The sequence below is a fragment of the Oculina patagonica genome, chromosome 6, assembly GCF_052425735.1.
Source record: "Oculina patagonica isolate OP01 chromosome 6, crgOcupat, whole genome shotgun sequence".
NCBI classification, from domain to species: Eukaryota; Metazoa; Cnidaria; class Anthozoa; order Scleractinia; family Oculinidae; genus Oculina; species Oculina patagonica.
The window spans coordinates 36,862,702-36,881,565 of NC_135763.1; the positions used below are offsets into that span (position 1 = coordinate 36,862,702).

Genomic DNA, 18,864 nt, shown 5'->3' on the forward strand with positions numbered 1-18,864 from the left:
CTAAAAGCTAAAATAAACACGAGACAAAGATTTTAGTTATCCTTTCTGTACCCCAAAAGGTCTCCTACGCAGTAATGCTCTAGCTGTATGATCTTAGCACGAAGCCCTTTCAGACGTTATAAGCCCACCTTAAACTCCGTGTGAAGTTGTATAAGCCCAGTTGCAAAGATTGTGTTAACAAAGCTGGCATAAACTCCGTCAAAATCACGTAATACTGAGGCCCCGTCCACACTGACCCGGGTAAATTTGAAAACGGAGAAATTTGAAAACGCCGCGTAAAATGTTTTCCGTCCACATTAACCCGGGTAAATTTGAAAACGATACGCTTCATTAGTTAGTAAAAGTAAAAGTAAAGTCTTAATTTAACGAGGGTAGCACTAAAATAACATAAAAAATACTAACAAACCAATGGCCCTCTAAAATTATTTACGATAAAATATAAAAATACACTATTTCACGCTCCAAGTCCAAACGCTCATTGGTGAGCGTTTTTGAAAAGCTCCGTTTTCGGTGACCGAAAACGCCGTTCAGTGTGGACGGTTGGCCTAACCGGAGAAAAAATGATGCGTTTTCAAATTTACCCGGATCAGTGTGGACGGGGCCTGGGTTTCAAAGTGCCAGTCGGAGATTAATTTAAAAGCAAAAGAGCCGAAAAATTCTAAACGATTATGTTATTTGAAAACATGATCCAACACCTTCTTCCTGAAAACAAATTCGTTTTTGACGATGTATCCTCGAACGGTCTCTTTTGCAAAGGATTATGGGAATACAAGTGTTTCGTGACAGAAGCCTGATCATATGATGCGCCCGTATGCGTTTGCACACGTTTTTTTCCGCGGCCGCTGTACGGCTAAACTCGATGGATTTTTTTGTACTTTAAACACGCAATCAATGAGCAAAGAAAGAAAGAGAAAATGAAAGAGACTCCAAAGAGACAGTTTGCTCAACGGTATTCACATTGGCTTCAGCTCCCGGTGTACAATAACAACACTCAGATTAGAATTACCTGATTCACCTCTCAGTCCAAGTCGTCAGGTGGGTCTACAGTTGTGCAAGTAACAGCAAAAAGCCCACAGTACTATCTGCAGTTTCTGTCAACAAGATGGGTCGCTGTTTCTCGTGTTGTTTGGCTGAATCCACAGAATACAAAGAAGAAAGGAGACCACTTTTTATTCCCCAGCTGCGTCAATCTAACCCTGACCAGAGTGTAAGTCTGACTGAAATCACAAACCTAGAACTTGCTAGCGAATATAGACAGTTTTTTTTCCTTTTTTTCTTTTTTTACCGACATCGGTAATTGTATGGAAAATGTTTGGTCTTTAATTTTTTAAAACTAACAAAACCGATTTTGCAGGGCATGTTCCAGTCGTTACCAATAAGTTAATAACAGCGAAAGCGAATGGTCACGTAAAGCTGAAGGACCCTGAAGGTCCGAGTTCTGTCACATCTTACACAACCCTTCTAAAGACCAAGACTCGGCACACAATCTCGGAAATATAGTTAACATCTCCTCTACAGTTTTCTTGACAATGCGTGCCGTTATTTAACACAAATTTAGTTACAAATTCGTCACGCTTAGTAAATAGACTTCCGGAGTTTAGTTTTCTCGTCGAGTGGGAAGGTTACGTAAAGTTTGTTTTTGTGGCAAAGTTTGCACTTAAAGTGGCTGAACACAGTTTTCCGATCTTTGGAGTACGTATAATATAATTATATTGCTCTCACGCCCAAACTGTTTGAGTTGACGAGCTCAAATTTGGCAGTTTACAAGATCAGTCACTGCGTTTGTAATTTTTGCGTGTCGCGTAAGCCCATGTTGCGTTACCTTGGCAACCCAGCTAACCGTAAATCAACCAAAAAAAGTTGAATTCCGCTCGATTTCAGAAAATCTAGTCATAAGATTTTTTCGTCGTTTGTGTACAACAAACTCGGGGAAATTCTGAGATTTTAACATCGAAGCCGTAAAGTATTAACAGAGGGAATTTTTATTTTTCGCAGCTTTATGTTTTCACGTAATGTCCTAGAATGTTTAAAAATTCCTTTGTTAAATTTCAGAGTTTTTGTATTCAGCTTTCTAAAGTACAACCTTCCAAAATTTCTTAAAATTCTAATAAATTGTTCGTTTGAAATCGTGCCTTTCTAGAAAGACAATCAAACGCGCGATCAACTGCGCACGCTCAGAATTTAAATTTTGTTTGTCTCAAAGCCTTAAGGCGGGTAAAAAAAAAAAAAAGGTAAAGTCTGTGTCCGAGCCAAGTGGCCCATACAGCCGGAGCTTATCCCGGTTTCCGTAGCATTAAGCGACTAGGAGTATTGCTACTCCACCCTGGATGGGATGCTAGTCCATCGCAGGGTTACCCCCCAGCAGTAAATTCGCCGGTATCGATTTGGAGGGAGGCACTGTGAGAGTAAAGTGTCTTGCCCAAGAACACAACGCAGCGCCCCGGCCAGGCCGCGAACCCGGGCCGTTCCACTCGGAGTCGAGCGCGCTAACCATTAGGCCACCGCGCCTCGGGGGTATACCCGAATTTGTATGGAATGTTAGGAGGTTTAGAGAAGGATTTGAAGAAAGAAAAAAAAATTGAAACACCACCAGACAGTTGACCCTCACGCAAGAGCACTCCAGGTTGTCAGGGGGACTAACTGGTGTCCGTCTACCAATTTTTAACTTCAAATCCTAATTTTTTAAATCACATTAAATCTCCAATTTTTCTCATTTTACTAATTCTTCGAGAAAAACTTCCTCCTCCCAAACATCTCCAAAAATCACCCAAAAATTTACAAAACACCGCAAAACATAGATTCGTGTTTTGAGCGTAGAGTTTTCGGATTTCTTGAAACGTGAACAAAATATTCGCATAAAACCCAAGTCAAGCGGTGGATAAACGGCTTTCAGACTCTAATCCAAAGAGCGCGCGGAAACTGTGTTAAGCCACCCTAATCCATTCGGAGGAATAAGCGCCGGTTTTGGCAAATCTTCGTTAAAGTACTCGAAGAACTTCCGAATTATTCCATCCAATGAAAAACTAGCGCGAGCGCTAACAAGTTCTCCGAAAGCAATCGCGCGTACAAATAAGTCTTGTTGCTTAGCAACTTCTTGGACGAAAACCGCGGGCTCAAGTGACGTCGCCACCAACTGGCACTTGTTCCCCCGACTGAATCAATTCGTTCTTGGTTTACGAGAGGAATTTCTCATAGAAAACTCGATCGGTTACAAATTTTGGGGGGTAACGGCGAACTAAAAAGCTAAATGCGCCAAAAGGCTTTAGGACAGTCAAGTATCGACACGTAGACGACGTTTAATGTGGCATGTAAACTACAATGGATTATTTCTCATCATTTTCTTTCACTGCCTATTCAGTAACTGTAGTTCCATACAAATCCTTATATTTTAACATCAAGTATAGCGAGACTGGGTTCCCTGTGCTTCAGTAATTTTTCGAACAGGTATTTTTGTTTTACTTTGATTGATTTCAGGGATATTCAAGTTTCAGTGAGAACTCGGGCTTTTTGGTAAGAGAGGTAAGGTGCAATGCATTTATTCTAAATCCAGTAGGGAGGTCTGCATAGCAATAAATAATTTTCCTGTAACAATAAAAACACCCCCCCCCCCCTCCACCCCCGCCTCCTCGCCCCATATAAAGCAATGATTCTTTGATTGTTTTACTTTGATTGATTTCAGCGATATTCAAGTTTCAGTGAGAACTCGGGCTTTTTGGAAAGAGAGGTAAGGTGCAATGCATTTATTCTAAATCCAGTAGGAAGGTCTGCATAGCAATAAATAATTTTCCTGTAACAATAAAAACACCCCCCCCTCCACCCCCGCCTCCTCGCCCCATATAAAGCAATGATTCTTTGATTGTTTTACTTTGATTGATTTCAGCGATATTCAAGTTTCAGTGAGAACTCGGGCTTTTTGGAAAGAGAGGTAAGGTGCAATGCATTTATTCTAAATCCAGTAGGAAGGTCTGCATAGCAATAAATAATTTTCCTGTAACAATAAAAACACCCCCCCCCCTCCACCCCCGCCTCCTCGCCCCATATAAAGCAATGATTCTTCCTCCAAATGCACATGCTGTGTGACCACGCCATATTGATACCCAAGAACCCTCAGAAGACACCGAAATAAATCGAAATATTGTGTTTTTGGTATGTTATTGGAAAAATCTCATTCAAAACTAAGTATTTAGGACGCATTGTAACACTTAATTGATATTTCTTAATCTTTGGATGTACATAACAATGTACATAACAGTTAACATTCCAATTTCGAGCTTTAACAGTATTAAAATTGTAAAACATCGGACCATGTTTAGTGTCATTCAAGCTAGGATTTTCCTGGACAAAGTTTGTGATGTGACTATTCGTCAGATTGTTTGATTATTCGCTGTCATACAAAACACCGAATCAGATATTTTCTCTTATTGCGTATGCGCAACGCTTACTTTTTGATCTCTGGCCTAAGTTAACACCTCGACGTACCGTAACTTCACAGACTGCAATAATGTGACTCATTAGATCGTGCCGTTTTTCTTCACATTAAAGGATAATTACTTTTTTACTTCTCGTTGATTGCAGCTGGAAGTTTCAGTCTCGGGCTCTAATAGCACTTCAGCCGGGTTTGTAACTGCGTATGAAGGCTCCTGGGAGGGAGAGGTGATCGAGGTACAATTTTTTAATTGTAGTCTTAAGACATGTCTTAACTCCAGTTCAAGAGTACACCTTATATTTAACAATTATTGTCGTATTTGGCTGATAGCGAAAATTTTCAGGTCTTAATAATTGCGCTATCATTCTTTAAACGGTCAAGCTGAATCCAATATTTTTTCATTGCATTTCGTTGCTGTGTTATCAGAGCAAATTACGACGGCAACACTAGCGAGAACGTCGCTAAGCGAGAGATTTAAGCCTGGTTTTCACTAGCGACGCGAGCACAAGCGAAAACACAAACGCAAGCATAAGTTGTTTGTGTCAAGTGAAAACGAACGTCGACATAAGCATAAGCACAAGCATAAGAACACGATGTTTACTAGTTACAAGGCTCACATCTCAGACGCGGGGAAAACTGGAACGACCAGACGTTGTAAATTTCCTTCTGCTTATTCGGTGTTTCGTTTTCACACGGCATAACGCGAACGCAAGCGCAAAAAAACATGGATCCTTCTGCTTGTGCTTGTGCTTACGCTTTGCTTGCGTCGAGGCCGTTTTCACGGTGAAATAAGAGCTGTTATGCTCGCGTCTGTGCTTGCCCTTGCGCCTGCGTCCCTAGTGAAAATCAAGCTTTAATGTCTTTAATGAGCAGACCAATTTACGTGCGTAATAAAAATAGTCTTGGTACATTTCTTAACCGTCCTCTGCAAAACAACAACGTAATTTGGCCAAATACTGCGTATTTTAGAGAACGAGATCCGCGACGGCTAATCTTTTGTGTTTCTATTTGGATTTCAACACTCTCCAGGAGTGGTAGATCCGGGCTAATTCTTAGACCGACTTAGATACACTAAACGCTTACGTGTAAAACGACCGTATCCAGAATATAACTTTTTCTTGTCATGTGCTTATCTAACAGGATATGGAAACCAATGTAACTCAATCAGACAGATGCGAGTCTCCGAATCCGAATTTCCACTATCCTCTTCCTAGCATCAGTTCTGATAAAATGGAGCAAGAAGAAAGCTGGTTAGGTAAGTTCATTTACAGTATCGCAACACCCGTGTCAATGCAGCCCAAGGCGCTACTGTTGGAAAGTATATCTTGATCCCTTCCTTCTAACTAAGGCGGGAGACGCACAATTAAAGATAAAAATATTTTTGTAATACACCTTTTTCGCTTATTATTTTGTTATTTCATCTTAGTCATTATTACCTATCGTACACCGATATGTTTATAATTTAACGCCCTATGTAATTTTACTTTTGGGTAAACATATCACAACCTAAGCTAGGATACCAAAACTTTATTATACCTCAGTTAAATAATGCCCGCTAGAATTCCATCGCACGTATACAGCGGCTATATTCTAATTTACCATGTTGGACAGCATCCTATTGGACAGTGAAATATTGGACTGTTTCTCGACCTTCGGTCTTGCCCAATATTGAAGTCTCGACTAAATATCTAATTTTATTGGGTTGGGATGAATCCAATAAGTTTATATTGTAACACGTTTGTAATATGTAACCGACGTTTGTGGCTGTAAAATGTAAATTCAGATCTAACGAACTCTATAACTGACAATGGCATAGAAAAACATGTTTTATAAACTTTTGTATTTGAAAACGAATGAATAACAGAAACTGGTCTATTTCTTGTAGTAGCTTTCAGTTCTGGGCTTATCGGCGACAAAACAAATTTATAGTGAACAAGTTTCTGTGAACACTGTTGTTGTAAAATTTATGCCTTCTAAAAGGTTACTATCTGGGTAAATATATCAATACATGAGCCTGGCTTCTAACGTTTTAAGACCTTACTTAGTAGCTCGCAGGTGCTCGTATTGAAAAACGTTAACGAGTTACTTCTTGAAAAAAATATTTTGCTCTTTGATTTTCTTTTCAAGTATCTTCCATGGAAGACGTACAAGATATTGCATCTTCTGGCCTTGTGACCATGACCAGTGAAGGTGGATCAGTGAGTGTGGAAGGTGTCCGACTCACATGCCCTCCTGGTGCTGTGGACGATTCTGCGACCATCAAAGTTAAGTTAGAAGAACCTTACAAATACTGTGGTCTGTTAGTTCAACGTGGACTCGAAAACGATGTCATATTTCAGACACCCATAATCAATTGTCAGCCAAATGGTCAGATATTTAAGAAACCTGTCACTTTGACAACGGCATTTGACAACGAGAAAGGAAAGTCCAATGGTGCTCTGCTCGTGTTGCATGGCAAAACAACCCCTGAAGGAAGAATCTTTTGGGAGGATATCACTCACGACTCCAAGTTCGATTTGGAAAAGAGGGAATTAAAAGTAGAAATCACTCAATTTTCACTAATTGCGGTGCTGTTGCGATTGACCTGGGTGCACGCAAAAGAAGTTGTAACGCGATTAAACTTCATGTCCTTCAAATATACGTTGTCAATGCTTTTCAAAAGCAATCACCAGTATTCACCTTTCGACGAGCTCGCCGTCGTGTTCATGAGCCAAGATACCTATCAAGAACAATTTTACCGAGAACACGATCAATCCGCGTTAATGCAACTCAGAAGTTGTGGGTTTGAAGAACTAAGTTCCAACATTGGACAGGAAAGAAACTTTATCTACAATAAAGAAAGTTTAACGATGTCAATTCAACTAGGGGAAGACTACAAACCGGCCAACAACCAGCAAGAATGCATCACATTTGCCGTGGACTCTTCCGTTTGGTGGAGTACCGGACATGTTATCAAGCTACCACTCCAAGGTTCTAGCACTGATGCAAAAATCTTGTGTGGAAGGATTGCTGTTCAAGGCGAGCATGGACATGTTCGAGATGATCACTTCTGTCAATTGGGTGAGTTTACTTTTAAAAACTTCGCCACAAATGTAGAGAACAAGAATTGTTGTTTACGCGGTATCAAGATGTGACTAAAAATCTAGGAAACAGCTCAACGTGGAACAAGATACATCCTAGAGACGCAAGGTTAATTATCATCAGAGTGCGTTCACTTTAGGTCCTTTTCGTTTCCCATTTTTTGCTTTTGCCTTGTTCAACAATAATAAAAAGGCAAGTTTGTTATAATAACGGGTGTGTTCTAACGCCCAGTTATTCGGCTAAATTTGCAATCACAGACCAAATTTGCATGCTACTTTACCCAGACAAGGAAAAAGAAGAAACCTGTTATTTTAGTAACATACCTTGCAATTCATATTACAGATCTGTGTGGCTATGTCAGGCGTCTTTTAGGTGTAGAGAACGTCATTTTCAACGTTAAACCTGTGACCCTAAAACTTGAGTTGTCTAAGGAAACGCTGAGTCAAGTTGTCGCGTGTTGGCAAAGCGAGGCGAAACAACTGGAAATGATTTTGCAACGCTGGCGATCGAAGCAGGCGAACACAGACGATCTCGCCGTGCTCAGAAAAGCTCTCAAAGGATTAGAACCTGAAGGTAAGCTGTTCTTTTTATAAAGGCCTAACGGACAAAGAACATGGAAAAAAATTTTCATGAGGATTTTGTATCTTAGATGTATTACCCTTGGCTTAAAAATAGAGTAACAGTAAACTATGACACAAACAAAATTGAAATAGGGCGAGTTGATGAATTTGATAACAGCCAACGTCCAATGAATTTAATCAAGTGCCGAATGTTGCCATGTATCCCGTGTCCCTATTTTTGTCAAGTGCATCGTACCATAGCAAAATAAGGATTTCCGTCCATCATTGCCTGCTTAACTTGTTTTAGAGTGTGTCCTAGAATTCGCCATAATGCAAAATCAAATGGGATACAAAGATTGCTAGGATAAAATCCCCTCCAACGTACTTTCCATCTACCATCCAAGCTGAGTATCACTGCGCGTTATGCGGGACAATGGCGTTGTTATCTTTTGCCTTTTTGTGTAGGAGCGTCTTCTGAGCAGTGCAACCACTTGTCATGATGACAAGTGGTTGCACTGCTCAGACATGAATATTGCTTTTCTTGAGTCCATTTTAAGTGACATCCATGTCATTCACGTTCTCTCAGAATACAGAGTAAAAGAGAGAGGACAAATGCACATTGAGCACTTGAGAGAACTGGCGGTGACGATCCTGGGTTTACAGCACAAGGATCCTAACATGATGAAGTACTTGGGCTTTGAAATTAAAAAGCTCTGCGACTCAGTTTTGAGAGACTGTTGCATCGAGATGGCAACAACCAAAGAGGATTTGGACTATGCAACTTCAACAGAAAACTGTGTAAGTCTTCTAGAGATACACAGACAGATCTCCGAAGATCTTGCCAAGAAATATAAGCACATGTGCTTGTCTCCTGAAGAATTCATTACAGGAAATTTCCTCATGATTGTTCCTCAACTTGTTCAAGCCATCAAAGAAATCTTTCGAGACGAGAGAATTCCACAAGTCCAAAGTGGACTGAGAGGAGTGTCTGATGAAACAAACCTCCAAAACATTTCTTCAGGTATTCAAGAGGCTGCACAGAACAAAAGTATATTCAGGCTTTTAAAAGAAGTTTGCAATATTCTTGAACATTTATGTCTCAACAACAATGCCAACCGATCCACAGAAGACGAGATACGTAAGTGGGGTGCGTCCGCTATGATTCTTGCAATGCTGAGCTTCCTAGAGAAGTTCTTTCACACTTCTGAAGCACGAAGACTGTGCAAAAGATTGGAGGTATTCTCTGTCTCCATAAGAGACATCCTGTCAAACCCCGCCGCTTTTGAAGGAAACTTTCTACGTGATTTCCACAACGTCGCACTGAGTCTGTTAAAGTTTGCCAAGTTTGATCCATCACAACTTGTGAGATTTGAGCTGAATGACCCAACTAATTCATCCAACACTCAGGGCAACGATGGATTGAAGTATGACAAGTCACAAGAAACCTTCTCTCAGCTGTTCTGGATCAGCAAAGAGTGTGAAGATGAGTTACAACTTGAAGCAGTTGCACGTGTTCATATTGACGGACACATTCACAGCATTGGAGCATTTGAATCACAGATCACACTACCCGCATCCTGCAGCGAAACCCTCGACAGAATTCCAATCGCTTCTCTCTCTGTAGCGGTCAAAAGAGAGCAAGATGACTCGGGCAATCTTCGCGTTACTATGTATGCAACACAGAAGGAGAACGTCAGAAAGGCTTTGAAATATTTGGAGAACGAATTAGGAGAAGATGTGGTTGGCTTTAAACGAGCGGAAATCACTCAATCCCACCTTAAAATGAGCAACTTCGCTAAAGCTGGAACAGTGGTTAGACTACGCTTGGTTCACAAATGGGGATCAGACACACTTTTTCTTGAAAGCAGCGATTTTGTGGCCCTTGCCGATTCATCTGCAGGAGGCGCTTGTGCACCAGATCCGGAAATAGCAGGTTTGTGAATCAAGCGGTTTAACATAGGTTGCATCATGTGGCTTAGGTTTGAGTTGCGTAATTTATATCTACTGTTGCTGTTCTTAGTATTATCATTATTACCGCTATTCATTATTATCAATATTATCTCCCTTTGCGCCTAAATTCTTCCACCGCTTGAGAAGTGTTTGAGATTGGTCCTGAAAAATTTAATACTGATGACGTGAACGCCCTTGTAGCCTCTCTGATTGGTTGTTGCTCGGTTGTGAGTTTTCTTGTGCCATGAACAACCAAACAGAGACATTACGTCACTAGGATAATTTTTTTCGAGTCGAATCTTAAACATGTCTTGAACGAAGAAATGATTGATTGAGCGAACGCACGCGGAGAGAAGCCCTACACTCCTTACATCCATCTAGCTTTGGAATGAAAAGTTCGAATGCCTTTTACAAAAGACTGACTGGAAAACGTGCCAGAAAGTGTTTGTAGCGTTCCGTTTAGAATCTGGTTTCAAATTGAACTTATTAGGACATTGTGTCAATATCCTAAGGTAAACTAGAACGCGAAAAAGATGAAATACGTTCTGTCGCTCTTTCAGCTGAGGTCGGTCATCTGGCCATCCGCGATGAATTATCAGCTCTACCAATAGTAAGCGACTCCACTGTTGGCAATTACAGCAGCAACTTTGTGATGGATCCTTCGGATGCTGAGTTGGTACAGAGACATTTACATGAGCAGCGTGGACGTGTTGGTAAGAAATTGGTCTCCGTTTTTGTAACAAACCGTAGTCATATGGTACAAAATTCTAAGCTACGCACTGACACATCCAAAACTGGTTGAAGTCGCTTTTTAGAGGTTGTGGCATTCTTTTTCCATCCAAAGTACAAGAGGTCTGTTATAGTTCTTCCCATAAGTTCGTTATCAAAGGCATCTTACATATTTTAATGGCCGACAAAATAGACAAAAATAATGGTCAAGAAGAAAATATGGAAAAAATCAATCATCGGCTAACTATGACATAAACAGCCAGAATTTTATTCGGAAGGTGGTATTTAATTAACCATTATCACTTTTTTACTTTTTTGTTTCAGAGATCCACTATCATCAGAATTTCCTGAAAGGTCACGTGTGCGTGGCAGGACAGAATACTCGTCTCCACATGCAGATGCCTGCTACAGGACAGCGGTATGTGATGGAACCTGTGTTAAAGCGTTTGAGTCACTTCATAATAATTACAGTTAGTGTACTGCTTTAAGGTAAGTTGACAGCCTTGACTCGATCCTCGAAACTCGATCCTCGCGTCTCGAAGCAACAAGCTCATTATTTTCTTGACTCGAAACTCGAAATTCTTGACTCAAGACTCGAGACTTTCAACCAATTGATCATGTAATGTATGCCTGCTCGTATGTAACAAAGTAACCCTTATCTTTGGATCGAGAAGGTGGTTTTGTCGTTTGAGAACAGTGTTGTTTCGTTGTTTTAAGAGCAGTTTTCTGTAAGCACTGAAAGGAACTAAACGATTTTTTTTTTGAAAAACGTCCTTTATTCTTAATCCTTGACTTACTAGTACTGATCACAGGAAAGTTAATGGTTATAAGAGTGTAACGGTTTGAATGTTTTAATTTAAGTTGTCTAGAGGCTGGACCAAGTGCTGCTCCTCACAAGAGTATAACCGCAGAGACTGGTGCGGATGAAATGTGAATCATCATCGTTCATTGGAATATAAACGACAAGTAATGTGGCGAGAAGAAGGCCGAGTCTACCTCGTGCCTTCCATCGATTAAATTGGGTGAAATGCTTTTCGCACATGTATAAACTCTAGAAATATTTAGAATTTCCTGGAAATAAGTAGACGTTATTAATACAGTAGTGCCCCAAACAATTGTTTACATTCATACATTTATATAACAGACAAGAAGCATGACGAAAAAAAGACAAGTCTCCCTTTTTCCGTGGATTGTTGTAGAATTCAAATTGAAGACGAAATTAGATTGTAGTCCGTAGAATGTAAATCGAAGACAATAGTTCTGAGACGGAAAGGCACTCAGGTCTTTTTTCTACTCGAAAAGTCAAAATGCTGAATTTTAATACAGACTGTAGAATAGAAGTTTATAAGAATTTCTCAGTCGCTGCAGAGTTCTAAGTAATTTTTATAGTGATTCGAATACTTTTAGGAAAGATGATATACACTTTGATAGTTTTTTATGTTGATTGTATTTTAGTGTTATCCAGTTTTAACATCGAAGCTAACTAACTAAAATATTTCATATGATCATAATATTTTTCTTCTGCGTTTATGCCACAAGATGGAATGTTTAATTTAAGTTGTCTAGAGGCTGGACCAAGTGCTGCTCCTCACAAGAGTATAACCGCAGAGACTGGTGCGGATAAAATGTGAATCATCATCGTTCATTGGAATATAAACGACAAGTAATGTGGCAAGAAGAAGGCCGAGTCTACCTCGTGCCTTCCATCGATTAAATACCGTTAAATGCTTTTCGCACATGTATAAACTCTAGAAATATTTAGAATTTCCTGGAAATAAGTAGACGTTATTAATACAGTAGTGCCCCAAACAATTGTTTACATTCATACATTTATATAACAGACAAGAAGCATGACAAGAAAAAAGGAATAGAGTCTCCCATTTTCCGTGGATTGTTGTAGAATTCAAATTGAAGACGAAATTAGATTGTAGTCCGTAGAATGTAAATCGAAAGAGACAATAGTTCTGAGACGGAAAGGCACTCAGGTCTTTTTTCTACTCGAAAAGTCAAAATGCTGAATTTTAATACAGACTGTAGAATAGAAGTTTATAAGAATTTCTCAATTGGCTGCAGAGTTCTAAGTAATTTTTATAGTGATTCGAATACTTTTAGGAAAGATGATATACACTTTGATAGTTTTTTATGTTGATTGTATTTTAGTGTTATCCAGTTTTAACATCGAAGCTAACTAACTAAAATATTTCATATGATCATAATATTTTTCTTCTGCGTTTATGCCACAAGATGCTTAAAGCCAGGGTGGGGTGGGTGGGGTGAAAACGAGTGAAACTCCACCCATCCACCTTGGACAATTTTGCGATTTCCCGCTTTTCTAAAGCTAATTTATTCGCTATAAACTTAAGAAACGTTTGTTCTCCTGGGGCGGCCGTCTCATGGTTCGCCTGTTAGGGGGAACTTTTCCTCATATGACTATACAAATTCTGCCCGCAAAAAGTAGACCAGACAGATTGCCGGTAAAGAAAGCACATTTATTAAACGCAAAATAAAGGGTTAACGTTCGTCTATAATTTATAATAAACTCTATTTTTTACTGTTGGTTAGCAATACTCCTTAAGTTCTTCTGTTCTACATCCTTCGCCGCAACATTCTTCAATTACATCAGTCGAGTCTGTGTCCCTCTTTCGTCTTTTGAATGAGAGGAAATCCTGGGCTTCGTGTTTGGTTTGAACGAACATATCAGCACCCATATCTACGGGGAAATAAATACAGATTATCCTAATCAATACGGTTCATCTGTGGATGCTTCAATACGTAAAGAAAGAACTCAAGTCAAAATAGGGCCATGCAGTATTTGCCGTTTATTTCGCATTCTCCAGAATGGTTATCGTTTGCGTTGAATTTTTCAGAGGACTGCAAAACCCCCTTCAAAGATGTACAACGTACGCTTCCAATGCCCCACGGGAGGTTCTAGCTGTAGTGGACAATGCGGGGAGGTTCTGCCTGAAATTTCTCAGCAGACACACCGAATGGTTGATTCATGTTAAAGTCATTTAAATATTATAAGGACTCTAATTAACTGAAAAACATGGGCGCGGTATTTCTTCTGAAGGTATATGAAAGAGGACTTTCTATCAAAGCATCTGAAAGGGATACAGGTTTTTGTCAAAAATGGTATATAAAAGTGAACCTTGGGGCGGAAACTCCCCGTAAAATAACTTACGGATTCAAAACGTGGGTGTTAGAAAGTTGAAGGAAAAGCATTCGCCCCGGTCAAAGGAACACGACGGGACCCCTTAATTTCCCTGATTTTGGTTTGTTGTGCCGCCGTTGTCGTGAAAAATAGTCTTTGTGTCGAATGTCAAATGGGAGTAATAAAGCGAGCTAGTTCGACAAGAAATAGTTGGTAGTTGTTTGGGCTGTATGCATTCTTTGGCAGAACAGAAGCTACACGAACAAGCTCGTGCAGAGACTAAGCGGTCAATTAACAGTCTTGTACCGAGACTGCTGTCATCTGCACCAAACGGAACGAAGAGGACTATATATAAGAATTGGACGTTTGGATAATTATCATAGCATAATTTAAAAAAGCAAAAGAATCCGTACAACGGGTGAGCTTGACTGAAAGTTTTGGAACAGGCATAGTGCCACATGTACATGTCAAGGCTGAATCCACCCAGCATGCCAAAGCTGCTGGCTCAATTCGCCTTAGCGCCAGAGGTTTTCCACCCTTGACTGTAAAAAGGTAAGTAACAAAAGCCAATATTTCGTTTACCTCGTCTTCGTTTGAACCACATTGATTTACAGATATTTTCGAAATATATCATGATATTATCACCGCATAAACGTGGGAGATCCACGGGAAGCGAAGATTCTTCGTTTACTTTACACTTCTGCCCTTTACATTTTCTGCCCAGAATTCCAGTCAAGTTTACCAACAGCATGAGAAAAAACACGGTGAATCTGAGCTTCATGTTTATTCTAGAGAAAAATCAAATCAAATGTCAAGTTTTTGTCTAGTGTTTCACAGTTGTGAGTCATTTGACACTGACGAACCGCACTATTTTGTGTGCAAAAAAATCGACTGACTTCAGTTTATAATCTAGTAAAAAGTAAGCCTTATGTGATCGTTGAACATGTAATTGGGAGAACCCTCTTTATTTCTCGACTGCGGGCGCTGCTCTTGGCCCGGTATAACAAGCCTTCCTTGCTCGCACACGCATGAACCCAGAAGAAATCTGGGGCGAGGCGCACCTCACAGTAGCCTTCTCTTCACCGAAAGCGGTGGAGAAACGACAACCGGAAATACGTCTGCGTTTGCAGGCTAATCTCTCAGTGGCAGTGAGGTTTGTAGGACCTTTACTCCAAACAATGTGGTTTCTCATCTTTTGTTTTGCCCCTAATAACGGCCCCACAAGTGACTGCTGGTTGAGAGTCGCCCCAGATTTCTCCCCGTATTCAAAACCTATCAATCTTTTTGTAATATAATGAATAATGACGGCGTAGTCGAATAATAAATTTCTTTAAAAAAAATTTCTGAAATAGTATGATCGCCGTTCTTCTGTAACAGATGATTGAAGACCCTACTGTTATCTTGTTTTACATCCGTGCACGAGACCGGTTTTAAAGTACAATGCGCACAGCAAGAGTGAAGGGAAATGTACAAAAATGGCTTCCTTTTTACTACAATGTACATTTCCTTTCGCTCGTGCTGTGTGAATTGTCCTCCATGACAAATAGGTGACAATGTTACGGATGCAGTGAAGTACAAATAACGAACGAAATAAGTGAAAGTCAATTCCGTTTTATTATCCAGCCCCATTCAGTAGAGTATAAAGAACGCGCAAAACGAGTACAAATAATGCAGGTATTTGTACTTTAGGACACGGGTTTAAAAGGATGGTTGTTCATCTGAGAGCACACGACGCCAAACAAGTCGGATGAAAAATCTATAGCAAAACAATTTTGTGTGTGGTATTTTTACGATTTCTGTAATATTTTGGCGAGTCCATAATTTGTATTTTGACTCTCCCTACTAGTTCGCCAACACACTGCAAGACTCGTAAAAAAATATTTGCAATACTGCGCACTAAAAAGTCTAATAAAATATTTTAACTATACAGTAAAATAACTGATCAGAGTTACGTGTAGCTATTTGTCCTGACCGCGCGCAACACAAACTCTGGTGTCGAAAAAGAAACCTTTGGATGATACTTATTTTGTGAAAGCTGAGTTACTCTGTAACTTTAATTTGTGCTGTGAGTGTTGTATAGCCAGTAGTTCTGTTAGTAGTAAAATGTTTTTTGTATTGCAATAAAAAATACCTCTTTTTGTAATAGCTCAGTGCATTTAAAATTTTTATTTTCGAGTATTTTCACCAGCTCTACGACCCTACGTTCACGTACGCCGGTACGCGTCCTACATGCCCAGCGTACCGGAGTTGGGCCATTAGTACACAGGCTGATTGATGAATAAACAAATAACCATGGATATTGCCGAAACATACATACACGGGACAAATACCTCAAATTAGTTAAATTGAAAAAATTCTCAAAAAATGGCGTGCTGCATTAGACCATACCCCTACAGTAGAGTTCTGGGCCGGGTTGTTCGAAAGTCGATTAGCTGTTACCCAGGATTGAAAGTTCATCCAGGGTTCAATTTCTAGTGTATAAAAATGTTTTTATTGCTTACGATTTGTTGGGTTTGAGATTAGTCACTGTCAAAAATGGAGGACAGGAAATATAAACCGAAAGCCTCACTAAGAAGTTAAAAGCCTGAAATCAACATTCACTCAAATCCTGGATCGGCTTAATCGTGCTTGGAGCAACCAGGCTCAGATGTCTCGATCAAACCCCAAATCCTTAATTTTTTAAACCTCCTGACAACTCGAACCAAAATTCAAGTTTTTTAAATGTATTTGCTGCGCTCGGTTGAACATTGAAGTTTTATGTTCGATTTCTTTTGCTCCCAATTTCTCGAAACAATTTTCGTTTCCATTGGAGGTTCGCGGAATCGCGTGTTCACTGTAAAACAGTCAAGCAGGGGAGTCTACAAATTATTTCCTCAATCTAAAGGTCTGAGCCGAACGTCGAACTTCACGTGGGTCGAGCCTAATACAAATAAGCAAAACCTATAGTTTTTGGTCATTTGCATGAGGTTCGACTCATGTGATGTTCGACGTTTGTTAGGGGCCTTAAAGTTTCTAATGTGAACATTATGTCGAACTGTGAAAATTAATAAAAATTATCCTATTCATGAGATTTTAAAAAAGATTTCCACTTGCCTTATAAAATCTAGCACGTAGTTTCAGTCAGTTTATATATCAGAAAATTAATTTAACTATCATAGCTGTCGAAAGCTATTCATGCTAAACTACAATGAAACAAACTCTCGCTGAAATTTTGTATTTATAGATGCTACTGAGGAAAACCCGACATTCAATTAATAGTTAAAACGGAAATTTAGCTACATTGTTTTCCATATCTCGAAAAGGTACAACTGAAAGCGATGCCTAATTGTGTCGATGGGAAGTAGACAGATCCTCTCATGTGTTTTTTTATGATTATTATTTCCAATAAAGTTTTCCTCAAGCACAGGTGCAAGTGACATCGAAAAATTTAATCCCCATTTTTTGCTGATTATTTTTACGCTATATTCATCAGTGACATTTTATTTAAACATAAAGTTTCGAGTTGGCGCTTAAAAGAAGATCTGTAGGACACCGATTATTTAAGATATTCAGTTTTTTAAATTTAAAACATAATTAACGATAGTTCATAATTTCAAATTGTTGAATATTACTGCACGAGTTGAAGGTAGATCAATAAACAAATTGTTACAAAGTTTTTACCTTGCTTTAATTAGCTTTTATAAGTAAATATTGATTATAATTTTAATCAATGTGCCGGAATCAAACAAGTTTCTTAGCGTCAATGGCATTTTACTGATCGCTTATACAACTTGGACGTGAATTGTTACAAACGCGAAACAAGGTTATATATGTCTTGTTAGTAGTCTAGAAGTTTTCAGTTTACATTAAATTGCGATAGAGAACATTTCGGCAGAGAGATGGCAGGGCAATTTAATGGAAACTAGACATAGACATAGACATAATTTATTTATGGACGAAGAGCTTAAGAGCCGTAGCTCGTTAAAACGCTCTCGTGAAATGAAAAAAGGTTTAAAATTACAAATAAAAGACGGTTAAAAAGGTAAAAAGTGTATATGTACAAAATAGTGATTATGACATGAGAGATTCACACATAATAACTACTTTATAAATATACTTTTTATTGCTGATTCTACGGGACGAAAAATACGCCCACCTGTTAGAAATGAGAATTTGTCTCTGTATTAATGTTCTTACTTTTTTCAAAATTGCTCCCAAGGTAAACCGTTAAAGCAGCCATATTGAGATGTTAGTAAAGCAAATGCAAATAAAAATGCTTTTTTTAATTGAATTCTTGTCTTAAAAATTGACTGCGTTTTGCTTTTCAATGTAATTTGCTGTCTTGCATGTGTAACAGACTAAACCTTTTCTTTTGCCAGTATTGTGTTTTTCTTTTTCCGGCGTGAGCTATTATGTTTTAAAGCATGCCAGGAAATAAGGAAATAAGTCTGTTCGCGAAATTTCAGTTCAAGAAACCCGTTTCCGTTTTGCAGGGGTGGGGGGAGGGGGGCAGGGCGAGCTATCAATAATTATGTTTTGACAAAGGCTAAAACTTTATTTAAGGACAGTTGAGATGTATCAGTAAAAAAACAATAAAAATATCTCTAATACTGTTTTACGTGTTTTCAGTGTGGGTGGCCGTTGAGGCAAAAATTATTTATAAAATTAAGTTGCTAAACACTCGTCTTATGAAGTGAATAAATTATTTAATTTGCAAGGATGTTCCAAAATCTCTCTTCTGGTGTCAGAACTATCCTCATCTGAATATGTTAGTGTAGTGTTCAATTCAAAAGAAACTTGAAAAATTTGCCGGTGTGAGTCATGTTTTTACTATAACGTAGAATTTGGCCATTTCACGAGAACGGCGAAAAAATGTAATAAGATTTATAGCGCACGTGCAGAGCTATTGTACTTCTCATTGAACCTTTTGTTGTTTAGAGAGGTTCTCGCTCGGAACCGTTGTAGTCTGCTCAAACTCCTCATTACCA

The 18,864-nt window shown here is 39.2% G+C and overlaps 2 protein-coding genes across 2 annotated transcripts; one reads left to right on the forward strand and one right to left on the reverse strand.

Annotated features, from left to right (window-relative positions):
- Positions 1-866: 866 nt before the first annotated feature.
- LOC144657462 (uncharacterized) lies at positions 867-12,219 on the forward strand. The gene is made up of 11 exons (XM_078517797.1): positions 867-1,207; positions 3,475-3,519; positions 3,881-3,925; positions 4,576-4,662; positions 5,567-5,681; positions 6,554-7,486; positions 7,850-8,080; positions 8,654-10,000; positions 10,578-10,730; positions 11,071-11,164; positions 11,608-12,219. The coding sequence occupies exons 1-11, from the start codon at positions 1,103-1,105 to the stop codon at positions 11,678-11,680; spliced, it is 3,228 nt and encodes a 1,075-aa protein (XP_078373923.1). The 5' UTR covers positions 867-1,102; the 3' UTR covers positions 11,681-12,219.
- A 1,042-nt stretch (positions 12,220-13,261) lies between these two features.
- On the reverse strand, positions 13,262-14,602 carry LOC144658645 (insulin-like peptide IlO1_i1). Its single transcript, XM_078519105.1, has 2 exons — positions 14,480-14,602; positions 13,262-13,456 (listed from the first exon to the last, which is right to left on the reverse strand). The coding sequence occupies exons 1-2, from the start codon at positions 14,529-14,531 to the stop codon at positions 13,305-13,307; spliced, it is 204 nt and encodes a 67-aa protein (XP_078375231.1). The 5' UTR covers positions 14,532-14,602; the 3' UTR covers positions 13,262-13,304.
- Positions 14,603-18,864: the final 4,262 nt, after the last annotated feature.